At 45.5% G+C, this 17000-nt stretch overlaps 1 protein-coding gene across 15 annotated transcripts in view; it reads left to right on the forward strand.

Annotated features, from left to right (window-relative positions):
• The first annotated feature begins 1788 nt into the window (after positions 1-1788).
• The window catches only part of LOC144497506 (ecotropic viral integration site 5 protein homolog), a 220782-nt gene continuing 205570 nt past the window's right edge, over positions 1789-17000 (forward strand). For 4 of the 15 annotated variants that reach the window (XM_078218871.1, XM_078218872.1, XM_078218876.1 and 1 more), the window contains exon 1: positions 9517-9585. In XM_078218871.1, the coding sequence (XP_078074997.1) occupies positions 9532-9585 (54 nt within the window). In that variant the 5' untranslated portion in view covers positions 9517-9531. Of the gene's footprint in view, positions 1978-9516; positions 9586-17000 lie in introns of those variants that run through there. The other 11 variants (XM_078218883.1, XM_078218881.1, XM_078218885.1 and 8 more) reach the window with 6 other exon arrangements.

The raw sequence follows: 17000 nt of genomic DNA on the forward strand, positions 1-17000 counted from the left end.
GCCTCTTGGTGACTGTATTGCACTGGATCGGGGTGGGTGCTGCATTGCCCTACCTCTGGTGGGCCTGGGTGCTGCTTTACAGAGCCTTGAGCTGCCTGCATTGCTCTGGGAGTGAGTGCTGCTTTGCATTGCCTCTGGGCAGCAGCATTACTCTGGGTGCTGCATTGCACTGCCTCTGAGCAGATGCATTACTCTGGCTCTGGTCATGGGTGCTGCATTGCACTGCCTCTGGTTGGCTGCATTGCACTGTCTCTGAGTGGCTGCATTACTCTGGTGCTGCATTGCACTGCCTCCAGGTGGCTGCATTTCTCTGGGCTGCCTCATTGCACTGCCTCTGGGTGGCTGCATTGCCCTGGGTGCTGCATTTCACTGTCTCTGGGTGACTGCTTTACTCTGGGAGTGAGTGTTGCATTACTCTGCCTCTGGCCTGCTGCATTACTCTGGGTGCTGCATTGCATTTGCTCTGGAATTGTAACTGCATTACTCTGGGTGCTGCATTGCATTGGCTCTGGAATTGTTACTGCATTGTTCTGGGTGCTGCATTGCACCACCTCTGGGCTGCATTACACTGGCTGTGGGATTGTTGCTGCATTTTTCTGAATGTATTACTCTGGGTGGCTGCATTGCTTTGGGCTGCTGTATTACTCTGGGTGCTGCATAACTCTACTTCTGGGCTGCTGCATTACTCTGGCTCTGGGTGCTGCATTGCACTGCTCCTAGGAGTGGGTGCAGCATTGCACTGCCTCTGGGAGTGAGTGTTGCATTACTCTGCCTCTGGCCTGCTGCATTACTCTGGGTGCTGCATTACTCTGGGTGCTGCATTGCACCACCTCTGGGCTGCATTACTCAGGCTCTGGGATTGTTGCTGCATTGATCTGGGTGCTACATTGCACTCTCTGGGCTGCATTACACTGGCTCTAGGATTTTCACTGCATTATTCTGGGTGCTGCATTGCACTGTCTCTAGGTGACTGCTCTGGGTGCTGCATTACTGCCTCTGGGCTGCATTACACTGGATCTGGGATTGTTGCTGCATTACACTGGCTCTGGGCTGCATTACACTGCCTCTGGGATTGCTGCTGCATTACTCTGCCTCTGGGCTGGATTACACTGGCTCCGGGATTGTTGCTGCATTACACTGCCTCTGGGATTGTTGCTGCATCACTCTGCCTCTGGGCTGCATTGCTCTGGAATTGTTGCTGCATTACTCTGCCTCTGGGCTGCACTACACTGGCTCTGGGATTGTTGCTGCATCGCTCTGGGTGCTGCATTGCACTGTCTCTAGGTGACTGCTCTGGGTGCTGCATTACTGCCTCTGGGCTGCATTACACTGGCTCTGGGCTGCATTACACTGCCTCTGGGCTGCATTACACTGCCTCTGGGATTGCTGCTGCATTACTCTGCCTCTGGGCTGGATTACACTGGCTCCGGGATTGTTGCTGCATTACACTGCCTCTGGGATTGTTGCTGCATCACTCTGCCTCTGGGCTGCATTGCTCTGGAATTGTTGCTGCATCACTCTGCCTCTGGGCTGCATTGCTCTGGAATTGTTGCTGCATTACTCTGCCTCTGGGCTGCACTACACTGGCTCTGGGATTGTTGCTGCATCGCTCTGGGTGCTGCATTGCACTGTCTCTAGGTAGTTACATTACTCTGGGTGCTGCATCACTCTGTCTCTGGGCTGCCCTCCTGCAGCCCGGGGCTGGGCTGAGTCACGCTCCGAACGCGCGGCGGGGGCGGGGGGCGTGTCCCACTGACATCAGCAGGCCCCGCCCCCGGGGGCCTGTTTGTGGGGGAGGGGGAAGAGGAGAGAGATTCGGGTCGGGACAGAGACACAGACAGGCCCGCCAGGGAGACACAGAGAGAGAGAGAGAGAGAGGGCACTGAACCCCGGGCTGCTCACCGCGCTCACACCCAATGGAAAGTTAATCTTTAAGCGGGAGGGACACAGGGTGGCGGCGGGTGAAATATTTCCAAGGTAAGGGCCGGCTGTTTAATCATTAATGAGCGGGTTGTGAGGGAGGGTGTGAGGGAGGGAGCGGGCCGGCCGGGCTGTGAGGGAGGGAGCGGGCTGTGAGGGAGCGGGCCGGCCGGCTCCCTGGGGCCTCCCCCACTGCTGAAAACCAGCACCGGACAGCGGGCTGGACAAGAGTTCCGGGCGGTCCGTGAGGGGGGGGGGGGAGGCGGAAGAGCTGCCTCCTTCCCCCCCCCCCCCCCCCTCTGAGCAGCGGGGAGTCGGGGGCAGGAGTTGACCGTAGGCCCGGGACTGACCCCAGACTCTCCTCCCCACACAGGGGAGATGCTGCTGTCTGCGCCACTCTGCCCAGGGGGAGGATTTGGGCCGAATGGATGCACCTTTTATTTTGGGGGAGGGGGGGGATTTCCCTCCTGTTGCTGCTCTGCTCCCACACCCAGGCCTCCTGCCTCCAAAGCAGCACTTGTCAGTCTGGCTGCAGCTACTGAAAGCAATAACATCAGCTGGTACCTCTGAGAGGCTGGCAGTGGCACCAACCTTCCTGGAGGTGCAGCTAAAAGGGCGATTTCAGTGCCTGTGTATAAACAACAAAAAAAAACGCTGACAACTCTTCCTCCCTCCTCTCCTTCCAATACATGAGTTACTGGTTGGGATGGGGAAGTGAAATTCAATCAGTGTTTGGATGACGTTTAATTAAATGCCACATCACCATGGGCAACTGAAGTGACATTCTGTGGTGACAGCAATTTTGTGATCATCTTGGTCTGTGGTTTTGTTTTGATATTGCAGGTGGCACTTTTGACACTGTCATAGATGCGGCACACTTTTTTTTTCAAGTGTTCAGTAATTCGTGCAGTGCCCTATGTGTATTTCTTTGGGCCCTGGGTGCATATTCTTATGCCCAGCCTGGGGCTGTTGAGGCCAATTTTAGCAACATCCTGGTTAAGATTAGCTGGTTCAGGGCTGCATGGAAATGGCATCTTGGTTTCACTATTTGCATTCCCACTGACCACAGGTATGAGAGGAACTGTACTCCAGCAGCAGTCAACATCTTCAGGAAGGAAAGGAACATTGGCCAAAACATGAGTGAGCGAGTACCCTTTGGTGCAGCACTTTGCAGCTCACATAAAGTTACCCAACTTAATAACTATTTGCAGTTGTGTGGAATTTTAAAAGCTAAGTCAGTTCCTAATTAATGTTTTTCCCACTGGGAAGTTGACAGCAGTGTGTGCAGATCAAAGTTGCTAGATGTACCATGAAAACCATATTAATAGAAAATTACTGGGGGAGGATTGTGAGAATCTTGAGACTTGGAGACTGATATGTTTGTTGGTTAGCTCAGGTTTGTGCGGTTTGCTTTATTTTTATTCTGCATGTTTTCTTTGAGGTGTGTAGATAATGTTGCAGTTCTTGAAGTTTAATTTGTAGATCAAAGTGCAAAATGGTTTTTCATTCTTAGCCGTTGTTTTGAATGCACAGAAAACCACTAATAAAGTTGATTTTATTTTTTAACTGGAAGAATATTGACTTACAAATTGACATTGACTGGTAATATATTTCTGAAGCAAATATACTGTCAAAATGTTATTAGTTTCACTATATTTTCATTTCCATCTTTGGAATGCCTTGTCCTATGGGCAGCACGGTGGCACAGTGATTAGCATTGCTGCTTCACAGCTTCAGGGACCCAGGTTCGATTCCTGACTTGGGTCATTGTCTGTGTGGAGTTTGCACATTCTCCCCGTGTCTGCATGGGTTTCCTCTGGGTGCTCCGGTTTCCTCCCACATTTGAAAGATGTGCAGGTTAGGTGGATTGGCCATGGTAAATTGTCCTGTAGTGCCTTAGGATATGTAGGTTAGAGGGATTAGCAGGGTAAATGTGTGGGGTTGTGGGGGAATAGGGCTTGGGGTGGGATTGTTGTCGATGCAGACTCGATGGGCCGAGTAGCCTCCTTCAGCAACGTAGGGATTCTATGGAACGATTCCACAGGCATTGACTTTATCATCATAGAATCTCCACAGCGCAGAAAGAGGCCATTTGGCCCATCAAGTCCGTACTGACCACAATCCCACCAGGCCCCCCACCCCAACCCCATGTATTTACCCTGCTAATCCCCCTGACATTATGGGGCAATTTATTATGGCTAATCAATCTGACCCACATATCTTTGGATTGTGGGAGGAAACCGAAGCACCCAGAGGAAACCCACACAGACACGGGGAGAACATGCAGACTCCTCACAGTCACCTGAGGCCGGAATTGAACCAGGGTCCCTGGCATTGTGAGGCAGCAGTGCTAACCACTGTGCCACCGTGGTGCCTTATAGTAACCCTTTAACTTATTGAACAATGCTGGTAAATCATCAGGCATTTTGACTGGGCATTATAGATTATTCTGATCTTTATTCAACCTATACATACGAGATGCTTTTTTGGCAGGATTATTGGATATGGAACAGGAGTGGAAATGTTGTTTATTCCCCTCCCTCCTTCTCCAGCAGGTTATAGTGAGCCCAGGTGTAGTGCCTTTTGTTCTGACTAGGTTAAGATTGGGTTTCTTGGCACAGATGAGGATTGGAGAGGCTCCCTCAGCACAAACCTCCTGATGTGTGTGTGCGTGCGTGCGTGTCAGTGCATTGCCTCACAGCACTATCAGCCAAGTATGAAAAGTTCTGTGGCGCAGCGGACGCTGAGGGGAGACCTATTAGAAGTCTATGAAATTATGAGAGGCATATGTAGGGTTGACTGTCAAAATCTTTTTCCAGAGTTGAAATGTCTGATACTAGGTGCCATGCACTTGAGGTGAGACGGGGAAGTACAAAGCAGATATTGAAGGGCAAGTTTTTTTACACAGTGTAGCTGTCTGGAATGTCCTGCCAGAGGAGGTGGTGCAGGCAGATACGATAGGGACATTAAGAAGTTTTTAGATGAGCATATGAATATGCAAGAAATAGAAGGATATGGACCAGGGGCAGCCAGAAGGAATTGGTTTAATTTGGCGTCATGTTCGGCACAACATTGTGGGCCGAAGGGCCTGTTCCTGTGCTCTATGTAAGTTTTAGGAAGTGCAGTTCTAATTTTTTTCCCATTAAACCTAAATTTTTTTCTGTTGGGGAATTTGTACCATTTAAATGTTTGTCGCAGACTCCGCAGCAAGGGACTTGCAGCCACATCCAGTTACAGGGATCAATTTGAGCAGTAGCACAAACTACCTTTGCTGATGGGTATTTTGAGTGGCCGATTAATCAACTGTTCACCTCCTTTAGATCTTTAGTTACATTGATTAAGATCAAATTGGAAATCTGAGCTGATCAGTCCTGAGCACTGTCCAGCGACTCCCCTGTTGACATTGCTGGTTAGTGCTGAATAGTATTATTCTCAACGTTGGTATTGGATTGAATCAGAGACTACCAATTTAAATTGTCCGTTAGTGCTCACTAGACTCATGGGCCACTGCAAGAGTCCCGTGCAATGGCAAATCTGCACCTTGAGCTCAAACTTGTATTTCTAATTATGATCTGAATCTGATATCTGCGTGATTACCAGAAACATCAATAACGACAAGAAGATTTTGCGACATGATGGTCGACACAAACTGCTAAATATTAAGTAAAGAAGCATGTTTTTTATTTCTGGGCCAAAGCATTAAATGCACGAGGAAGAGCTACATTTTAGAGAAGCCTATAATTGTTGCCACTAACAATTTGTATTGGTGTTTACAGTAACATAAGATAATGGGCAATAGCATGGCAGCTTAGGCAGAAGTAACACAAAATAGAAGCAGGAGTAGGCCATTTGGCCCTTCGAGCCTGCTCCGGCATTCACTTTGATCATGGCTGAGTCAAATTCAATATTCTTCCTCCGATAATCTTTGATTTGATTTATTATTGTCACATGTATCGGTATACAGTGAAAAGTGTTGTTTCTTGCGCACTACACAGATAAAGCAGACTGTTCATAGAGAAAGAAAGGAGAGGATGCAGAATGTAGTGTTACAGTCATAGGGTGTAGAGAAAGATCAACTTAACATAAGGTAGGACCATTCAAAAGTCTGATGGCAGCAGGGAAGAAGCTGTTCTTGAGTCAGTTGGTACGTGTCCTCCGACTTTTGTATCATTTTCCTGACGGAAGAAGGTGGAAGAGAGAATGTGCGGGGTGCGTGGGGTCCTTGATTATTGCCGGCACGGTAGCACAGTGGTTAGCACTGCTGCTTCACAGCTCCAGGGTCCCGGGTTCGATTCCCGGCTCGGGTAACTGTCTGTGTGGAGTTTGCACATTCTCCTCGTGTCTGCGTGGGTTTCCTCCGGGTGCTCCGGTTTCCTCCCACAGTCCAAAGATGTGCGGGTTAGGTTGATTGGCCAGGTTAAAAATTGCCCCTTAGAATCCTAAAATGCGTAGGTTAGAGGGATTAGCGGGTAAATATGTGGGGGTAGGGCCTGGGTGGGATTGTGGTCGGTGCAGACTCGATGGGCCGAATGGCCTCCTTCTGCACTGTCGGGTTTCTATGATTTCTATGACATTATGCTGGCTGATTTTTCCAAGGCAGTGGGAAGTGTAGACAGAGTTAATGGATGGGCGGCTGGTTTGCATGATGGACTGGGCTTCGTTCATGACCCTTGTAGTTCCTTGCGGTCTTGGAAAGAGCAGGAGCCATACCAAGCTGTGATACAATCAGAAATAATGTTTTCTATGGTGCATCTATAAAAGTTGGTGAGCGTTGTAGCTGACATGCCAAATTTCCTTGGCCTGCAGAGAAAGTAGAGGTGTTGGTGGGCTTTCTTAACTATAGCATCGGTGTTGATGGACCAGGACAGTTTGGTGGTGATCTGAATATCTAGAAACTTGAAGCTCTTGACCGTTTCCAATTCGTCCCCATTGATGTAGACAGGGGCATGTCCTCAACTATGCTGCCTGAAGTCTTCGTTTTACTGACATCGAGGAAGAGATTATTGTCATCGTACTAGTTCACCAGATTCTCTATCTCTTTCCTGTACTCTGTCTGTTTGAGATCTGACCCACTACGGTGATGTCGTCAGCAAAGTTGAAAATCGAGTTGGAGGGGAATTTGGCCACAGAGTTATGGGTGTATAAGGAGTATAGTAAGGGGCTGAGGACACAGCCTTGTAGGGCACAGGTGTTGAGGATGATCGTGTAGGAGGTGTTGTTGTCTATCCTTATTGATTGGGTCTGTGGGTTAGGAAGTCTAGAATCCACTCAAGAGGCAGGAGCTGAGCATCAGGCCATGGAGTTTGGAGGTGAGTTTTGTAGGAATAATGGTGTTGAAGGCAGAGCTGCATTCAATAAATAAAAGTCTGACATGGGTGTCTTTATTGTCCAGGTGTTCCAGGGTTGAGTGTAGGGCCAAGGGTGGCTGCTGTGGACCTATTGTGACAATAGACTACCTGTAGTGGATCCAGGCAATCTGGGAGACTGGAATTGATTCATGCCATGAGTGACCTTCCGAAACACTTCATAATGATGGCTGTCAAAGCCACCGGATGATAGTCAATAAGGCACGTTGCCTGCTTTTTCTGTGATAACAGGATGGTGGTCGCCTTCTTGAAGCAGATAGGGACCTCAGATTGGTGTAAAGAGAGATTGAAGATGTCTGAATACCCCCGCCAGCTGGTCCATACAGGATCTGAGTGCTCACCTGGGTACCCCATCCAGGCCAGTCGCATTTCGTGGGTTGACTTTCGAGAAGGCTGCCCTGGCGTCTGCGATGGTGACCTCGTATAAGGGTTCAGCCAAGGCTTCCGAGGTGGAGGGCGTGCTTTTGCTGACCTCTTGCTCAAAATGGGCATGGAATGCGTTGAGCTCATTGGGGAGGGGTGCATTGGTTCCGGTGATTTTATATGCCTTCATCTTGTAGCCTGTTGTGTCTTGCAGACCATGCCATAGTTGGCGTGAGTCCGTGTGGCTAGCCTGGAACTCCAGCTTGGTTTGGTACTGTCTCTTGGCACCTTTGATGGATCTCTGTAGATCATATCTGGATTTCTTTTATGGGCCAGGGTCACCTGACTTGAACTCCTCAGACCTGGACTTCAGCAAGCAGTGGATATCCCTGTTCATCCATGGTTTCCAGTTGGGAAACACATGGATTTGTTTCTTTGGCACACAGTCTTCTACACACTTACTAATGAAGTCCCTTGATCCCTTTAGCTATATCCCAAGAGCTATATCTAATTTCTTCTTGAAATCTCACACTGTTTTTGCCTTCACTACTTTCTACGGTAGTCAAATTCACTACTCCTGTGGGTGAAGAAATTTCTCCTCACCTCAGTCCTAGAAAGTTTACCCCTTCTCAAAACTATGACCCCCTTGTTCTGGACCCCGTAGACAGTACCCCCTTCTCAAAACTATGACCCCCTTGTTCTGGATTCCCCCCCCCCCCCCCCCCCCCCCAACTGCAACAAATACTCCAGGTGTGGCCTCACCAACGCCCTGTACAACTGCAGTAAAACAACCCTATTGCTATACTCAAATCCTCTCGCTATGAAGGCCAACATACCATTTGCCTTCTTTACCACCTGCTGTACCTGCGTGCTTGCTTTTAGCAACTGATGAACGAGGTCAGCAAGGTTTTAGTGCATATCCACCTCTTTCAATTTACACCCATTCAAATACTAATCTGTCTCCCTATTTTTGCTACTGAAGTGCATTTATCCACATTATACTGCATCTTCCATGCAGATGCCCACACACTCAGCCTGTCCAAATCACACTGAAACATCTCTGTATCCTCCTCACAGCTCACCGTCCTGCCCAACTTTGTATCATCTGCAAATTTGGAGATGATACATTTTGTTTCCTGTTCCAAATCATTAATGTATAATGTGAACAGTTGGGGTTCTTGCACAGGACCCTGTGGTACCCCACTAGTCACTACCGATCAGAAAAAGACCCGTTTATGTCAACTCTTCGCTAAGGAACAGTGCACATGCCTAACATTTAATAGAGTTCAGTTATTTTTGCTATGGGAAAGTTCAATTTTGTGCAAAAAGCCTACAGAGTATTTGGATATAGCTAAAGGGATCAAGGGACTTCATTAGTAAGTGTGTAGAAGACTGTGTGCCAAAGACCAGTTCAGATGCACAGTTGTAGCAATGGTTAAGTATCACATTACTTTGATAAATGTGGACAATTGCATTGGTAGTGCAGTGATAGGACTTTCAGCTGCCAAAAGCTGGGTTCTATGTCTAAGTTTTAAAGTTTATTTATTCGTCACAACAGGCCAAAACAGCTAGTTGTTCAAGGCAGGCTTTCTTCACATACACAGCTTGCTGGCAGTTAAAACAGCTATTCCTGCTTTGGGCTGATATCTCAAAACAGTTACTCTTGCATAAGTCAAATTACTTCTGATGTGCAGTTTTTCTCTATTGATCTTCTCTTATCTGAATTAACATCTTCACAAGTTTGTGAGCCTACCTGTTAGAATATAAATGCAACATTCACACGTTGCCCCCTCCTTTAAACCACTGACACCTTATTCAAACCCTTTTTTGTTCTATTCCTCATTGTTATTAGGTTGCCTTGGATAAACATCAGTTTGCTCTGATGAAGGGTCATGCTGACTTGAAACGTTGGCTCTATTCTCTCTCCACACATGCTGTCAGGCCTGCTGAGTTTTTCCAGCATTTTCTGTTTTTGTATCGGTTTGCAATGTCACTCGACTCATCAACAAATCAAAATTTGATTTGATTTTGATTTATTATTGTCACATGTATTAACATACAGTGAAAAGTATTGTTTCTTGCGCGCTATGCAGACAGAGCATACCGTTCATAGAGAAGGAAAGGAGAGAGTGCAGAATGTAGTGTTAGTCATAGCTAGGGTGTAGAGAAAGATCAACTTAATGCGAGGTAGGTCCATTCAAAAGTCTGATGGCAGCAGGGAAGAAGCTGTTCTTGAGTCGGTTGCTATGTGACCTCAAACTTTTGTATATTTTTCCCGACGGAAGAAGGTGGAAGAGTGAATGTCTGGGGTGCATGGGTTCCTCGATTATGCTGGCTGCTTTTCCAAGGCAGCGGGAAGTGTAGACAGAGTCAATGGATGGGAGGCTGGTTTGCATGATGGATTGGGCTACATTCATGATCTCTTGTAGTTTCTTGCGGTCTTGGGCAGAGCAGGAGCCATACCAAGCTGTACCAGTTCCATTACCCAAACCAAAACATTGCCTTTAAGCAAATTCCATTTAAAAATATTTTTAAAAAAGATCACATTCCAATTTATTGGATTTCCCTGATATTTTCATGTCGTAATTTTTCTTGACGAGATATAATAGTTTATATAACTGGTCACACCATATTTTTAACAGATGTGGAGATGCCGGTATGGACTAGGATGGGCACAGTAAGAAGTCTCACAACACCAGGTTAAAGTCTAACAGGTTTATTTGGAATCAATAGCTTTCGGAGCACTGCTCCTTTATCAGATGTCCACTCACTATTTTAATGTAGGAATTGAAAGTGGGTGTTATCTTTGGGGTTAAACTCTGATTACTTTGCTGTATATTTGGTGCAATAAAGATGGCTTTGGCTGTCTTTTTGTCTAGACATTTCTTATTGTATATTGTTTTCTCTGCTGCTTGCGACATTTATGCAGGAAAGGGAATCAACCAGTCAATGATCGGAAGTGTTTGGATTGGATTGTAACTGTATAACATAAAGTTTAATTATTTTGTGACATTGATCCAAGTGATACAGTTTTGGGGAAGTGTTTTGTTTGGGAATCTTTTGCTGACTGCAATGTAACATATTCATTCCTTATGGCTGTCTTGCATGTTACGCAGTGGATAGAATGACCCTGGGAACAGAGTCAGTGTGGATAGCGACAGATTTTGGCATTTCTATTTTTCTTTTTATCCCATATGCATGAAAGCTGTATATTTATCATTTAGATCATTCTTTGGCTTCTTGGGTTGTTGCAGTTTCTTCACTCGCATTAGAATGCTCATTCGCCCAGAACAAAATTTTGCCTGCTGTTATCTGAGCTTGTTCACTTTCCTGGTGGAAAAGACAGGATTTACTTCATAACAATATCACTTGCATTGAGAGTTTTCTTTTCTGACTCAGGAATGCTGTAATTTCAATAACATTTCCCACAATGCCAGGAAAACCGAGACACAAGAACCAAAAGTTCATTGAAGATAATCAAGACAAGTAGTTCAAAGGCACTGCTGCAACATGACCTAACATGAGCACATTTTTGTCCTGTCAGCTGTTTGCCGAGAGTACCATTACACCTTCATCTGGATCATTATTATTGATTGTGATGGACAATAATATGGATCTGTGTTGGACTCTGCTCGTAACTGGTCTCCACACTGATCCCCTTCCATAACTTTCTGCATGAATGCACAAAACTAATTCAGGATCTGTCTCCTATCCCACAGGAAAAGTAATCTGTTCCTTGTTACGGCATTGCAAAATTCTTCAGGTCCATTTCAGTCACTCCAATTTGATCATGTCCTGTGTTAATTAGTACCATACCAGCATTGCAGCCACTATTGCTTTGGGCAAGTAAAATGGAGTTTGGGAGTGGTAATGCTGGAATCGTGTTTTTATTTTAATATTTTTTTTCTTGCAATGTGGGTGTCTATGTGCCAAGTATTAGAGGAAGAAAAAGGTTTGGACACCAACAGCTTGCATCTGTATAAAGCCTTTAACGTAATATGTCCCATGATGCTATGCAACCATGATCAAACACTGAACTAAAGGTAGGAGAGGTGACTGAGTAATGGATTAGAGGAAATACAATCTATGTTTTGTATGAAAAATGGGAGCACATCTGAGTATTGCAATTTGATCTTCCTTCCACCCACTCCAGAATGGTGGTATCTCTTGCATAAAATTTCTTTTATGCTAAAATTTAGGTGTTTTTCTCTATGATTCACTAAAATTTGATGCTCATGAAAAATGTGTTGCATGCACAGTTTTTACTTTCTAATATCAAACTGCTGCTTGTGATGTCACCACTCGGGAGGTGTGTGAAAATGTTAACGTTAATGTCAGTACATCCAGCCCTTATGGGGAAACATGCAGGGTTCATGGCTTGGCCATAGGAGACAGAGGGTAGTGGTCGAAGGGTCTTTTTCCGGCTGGAGGTCTGTGACCAGTGGTGTTCCGCAGGGCTCTGTACTAGGACCTCTGCTATTTGTGATATATATAAATGATTTGGAAGAAGGTGTAACTGGTGTAATCAGCAAGTTTGCGGATGACACGAAGATGGCTGGAATTGCGGATAGCGAAGAGCATTGTCGGGCAATACAGCAGGATATAGATAGGCTGGAAAATTGGGCGGAGAGGTGGCAGATGGAATTTAATCCGGATAAATGCGAAGTGATGCATTTTGGAAGAAATAATATAGGGAGGAGTTATACAATAAATGGCAGAGTCATCAGGAGTATAGAAACACAGAGGGACCTAGGTGTGCAAGTCCACAAATCCTTGAAGGTGGCAACACAGGTGGAGAAGGTGGTGAAGAAGGCATATGGTATGCTTGCCTTTATAGGACGGGGTATAGAGTATAAAAGCTGGAGTCTGATGATGCAGCTGTATAGAACGCTGGTTAGGCCACATTTGGAGTACTGCGTCCAGTTCTGGTCGCCACACTACCAGAAGGACGTGGAGGCATTGGAGAGAGTGCAGAGAAGGTTGACCAGGATGTTGCCTGGTATGGAGGGTCTTGGCTATGAGGAGAGATTGGGTAGACTGGGGTTGTTCTCCTTGGAAAGACGGAGAATGAGGGGAGATCTAATAGAGGTATACAAGATTATGAAGGGTATAGATAGGGTGAACAGTGGGAAGCTTTTTCCCAGGTCGGAGGTGACGATCACGAGGGGTCACGGGCTCAAGGTGAGAGGGGCGAAGTATAACTCAGACATCAGAGGGACGTTTTTTACACAGGGTGGTGGGGGCCTGGAATGCGCTGCCAAGTAGGGTGGTGGAGGCAGGCACGCTGACATAGTTTAAGACTTACCTGGATAGTCACATGAGCAGCCTGGGAATGGAGGGATACAAACGATTGGTCTAGTTGGACCAAGGAGCGGCACAGGCTTGGAGGGCCGAAGGGCCTGTTTCCTGTGCTGTACTGTTCTTTGTTCTTTGTTCAAGTGGGCCCTTCCCAGAAACTTCATTTTAACTTGTATAACTGTGGTGGTGAACTGTTATGTTTTGAATGGAAAGTAAAGGCAAGGGGATGCAGTGGTGTAGTGGTATTGTCATCCAGCACCAACTCTGCTGGGTGGGCAGGATGCCAGAGCCTCAACTGCCAAAGCAAATCATCTTCACCCAGCTCAAGGAAGGCATCTGAACAAGAGGAGGATAAGGGAAGGGCTTCAAGGATATCCTGAAGGCTTACCTCAAGAAATGTGATGTGGACATCAATGTCTCCTTAGCCTGAAGACCTTTGCTCAGAAGAGACCTACCTGGAGGAACTTCCTGATTGAAGGGACGCATTACTTCACAAATACTCGCCAGCAAGAGAGGCCTGGAAAAGAAGCCTGAGAACGGAACACCAGTGATCTCCAGTCCAAGGGCCAATCCCACCTCCTGGAACCACTGGTCAAGTGATGCAGCTTCAGGATTGGGCTCATCAGCCACGCAAGGACCCACAAAATCCCAGATCAGTAACCTGGAGGTTTTGGTGAACAATCATACTCGTTTGTGAGTGATCACTGAAGAAGGATCCAGAGACCCATGTTAATGCCCTGGCCATGAAACCTACTATGGCAGATGGTAAAATTTGAATTCAATAAAATTCTGTGATTTAAAATTCTAATGGTTAAAGTTTATTTATTAGTGTCACAATTAGGCTTACATTAACACTGCAATGAAGTTACTGTGAAAATCCCCGAGTCGCCACACTCTGGCTCCTTTTCGGGTATGCTGAGGGAGAATTTAGCATGGCCAATGCACCTAACCAGCATGTCTTTTGGAGGAAATTGGAGGAAACCCACGCAGATACAGGGAGAACGTGCAGACTGCACACAAACAGTGACTCACGCCGGGATTCGAGAGAATGGTGACCTGAAACCATTATCGATTGTCATAAAACCCATCTGGTTCATTAGTGTACTTCAGGGAAGGCAATCTGCTGTTCTTACCTGGTCTGGCCTACGTGTAACATCAGACCCACAGCAATGTGGTTGATTCTTAACTGCCCTCTGAAATGGCCCAGCAACCCACTCAGTTCAAGGACAATTAGGGATGGGCAACAAATGCTGGTCCAGCCAGTGATGTCCACATCCTATGAAAGAATATATTTTCTTTAAGTTTACTTGAATCAAGACTAAAATTTCCAAGTTTGCTGACAGTACAGTGTTAGGTGGGAAAATAAACTGCATGGAGGTTGCAAGGTGGCTGCAAAGGGATATGGGCAGTTTAAATGACTGGATAAGAACATGGCGGATGGAATATGAAGTTATCCAGTTTGGAAGGAATGTAAAAGCAGATTTCTTTAAAATGATGAAGCTGGGAAATGTTGGCGTTCAGCGGGACCTCAGCGTCTTTGTATCTGTACGTGGATCACAGAAAGTTGACGTACAGCAAAACATTAAGAAAGCAAATGTTATGTTGGCCTTCATTACAAAAGTTTTGAAATATCTGAGTGAATAAGTCGTGCAGTAACTATACAAGGCCTTGGTAATGCCACATCTGGAGTACTGAATATAATTTTGGTCCTTTTTTTGTCATTCAAGATATTGGGCTTTGGCTAGGCCTGCACTCTTCTTTGAACCAGGCTTGAACCTTGGCTTGGTGTTAATAGTAGAATGGAGGACATGCCGGGCCATGAGGTTACAGATTGTAGTTGTGTACAATTCTGCTGTTGATGACCCTCAGCATCTCATGGTTGTCCACTCTTGCATTGTTAGATCTATTTGAAATCTATCCCATTTAGCACAGTGGTAGTGCCACTCAATTGAAGACAGGTCTCTTTACCTGGGGAAGAATGAATTTGCCTCAGGTGTGCAACTAGGGTTCACAGGATTGCTTTCTATGAAGAATGATTGAACAGATTAGGGCTACGTTTCCTAGAATTTAGAGGAATGAGAGGTGACTTCATTGAAATGCATAGATTCTTTGGGGGCTTGGGGGCAGGGTAGGTGCCCTGAGAATATTTCCCATGGTCTGGAACGAGCGGTCAGAGTCTTTGAATAAGACAGCAGCCATTTGTGACTGAGATAAGAAATTTCTTTACTTCAGAATTCTTTGGTGGACTGTGGATGCTTAATCGTTGAATATATCAACATGAGGGATCAGTGGATTTTTGGGTACGAAGGGAATTGGGGAATTTGAGAATATCATGGAATGGTGGAATTGGGGTAGAAGTTCAACCATGACATTGAATGGCATAACTGGCTTGAAGGGCCAAATGGAATAGGATGTAACACTTCCGACAGTTTCAGCACCGAATCAGTTTTGCTGAAGATAATGCTTCCTTTGAATTGTCTTCAATTCTTCCAGCTGCTAATTTCACCAGCATAGATTTAATGCAAGAGAAAAGACTTCTTGTTTTACTATTTCAAGTTTTAGTCTCAACAACATAGATCAGGTAAACACAAATGCAAAGGTTCACTAAAGGTCACCAAGACAGAAAGTTCAAAGACACTGCAGCTGTAACATGGCTATTGTTGCAATCTTACATTATTGATTTATCTTGTAATGCTTTTAGTGATCTTGGTTGAGAGATAGTGGCCTGGAAAGCTGATAAAGCTTACCTGCTTTTGTTTACTTGGTGCTGGGGTTTTGTAATCTCTTTAAGTTTAGGCTGGAATCATTGAAGGTCAATTCCAGTTTGTAGCACTGAAGATAATTTGATTTTTAGTTTGTATAATTTCATCCAACCGGTATGGGAGAATGCTAGAGCAAATGTATTTATGCCAATTTGTCTCCTTTCCCTTGAGCTGGTTAACTTCTGCTTGGTTATTTTGACAGACACAAACAGCCCTTCAGTACATTGCCTAAGTGACCATTCTTGACATGTATGCCTAGAGACCTGTGCTGGCTAACTGTTTGACTGTAGAGGGCATCACGTCTGAATGTACTTATGCCCTCCCATGCATTTTCCAGCAAGGGTCAATTAGTTGCAATCAGGAGCACCAATCACAGCTAATAGTTTCTTCTTCTCCCTCGGCCTTGGATACTGAACAATTTTGGGGAATTAAAACGTCAGCTCTGAAAACTGGAAAAGAACCATTCTCCATGAGTTGTTGAGAACAGAGAGGGCAGGTGTGCATTGTTCCCTTTTTTTGGGCTGACCCAAGCATCAGTAACGTTCAGAGCTCAATAATAGTCATGTGGCAGCAGTGTCTTTGAACTATTTGTCTTGGTTATCTTCAGTGAGCCTTTGGCTTTGTATTTACCCCATTCTGTGTTGTTAGCCTGATAAAATCAAAATAATAAAACAATAGATCTTTCTGTTCTTTTCATTAAATCTGTGCTGGTGAAATTATCATTTGGGGGGGGGGGGGGACTGAAGGCTGCTAACAAGGAACCATTCTCTTCAGCAAAACTAGTCTGTGCTGAAACTGTCTGTAGTGTGACATCCTGTTCCTGCCAATTAATCATACTTAGTTTTTTCCATTACAAAATACAGGAATAGCTCAACAATGAAGGACCCAGACCCATCGAGTTCATCTTTTTTCATTCTGGTAATCACTGTAAATTTGTGTAATCATATCAAACGTTTGGAGGCAATATCATAATTACAAAAGCTATTTTACTGCTTCCAATGCTGGTGCATGGTTCTTCACTGTCTGCAAAAAGAAAATGATTATGGACATGTAACATTTATTGTAATCCCTCAAGAAAAGGAAATGTGGGGTGAGTAAAGAAGGCACTGTTTCCCATGTAAAATGAACAGCTAAACAAATCCAGCCGTTCATAACCTGGCTGTCTTGAGAAGCAAACATGTTTCTAATACAAAAATCAGCAAGTTACTACTTAACAGAAATGTTTGTCTATTCCCTGTTTATTATTGGGATCCCCCCCCCTCCCCCCCCCCCCCCCCCCCCCCCCCCCGCC

The sequence above is a fragment of the Mustelus asterias genome, chromosome 8, assembly GCF_964213995.1.
Source record: "Mustelus asterias chromosome 8, sMusAst1.hap1.1, whole genome shotgun sequence".
Lineage (NCBI taxonomy): Eukaryota > Metazoa > Chordata > Chondrichthyes > Carcharhiniformes > Triakidae > Mustelus > Mustelus asterias.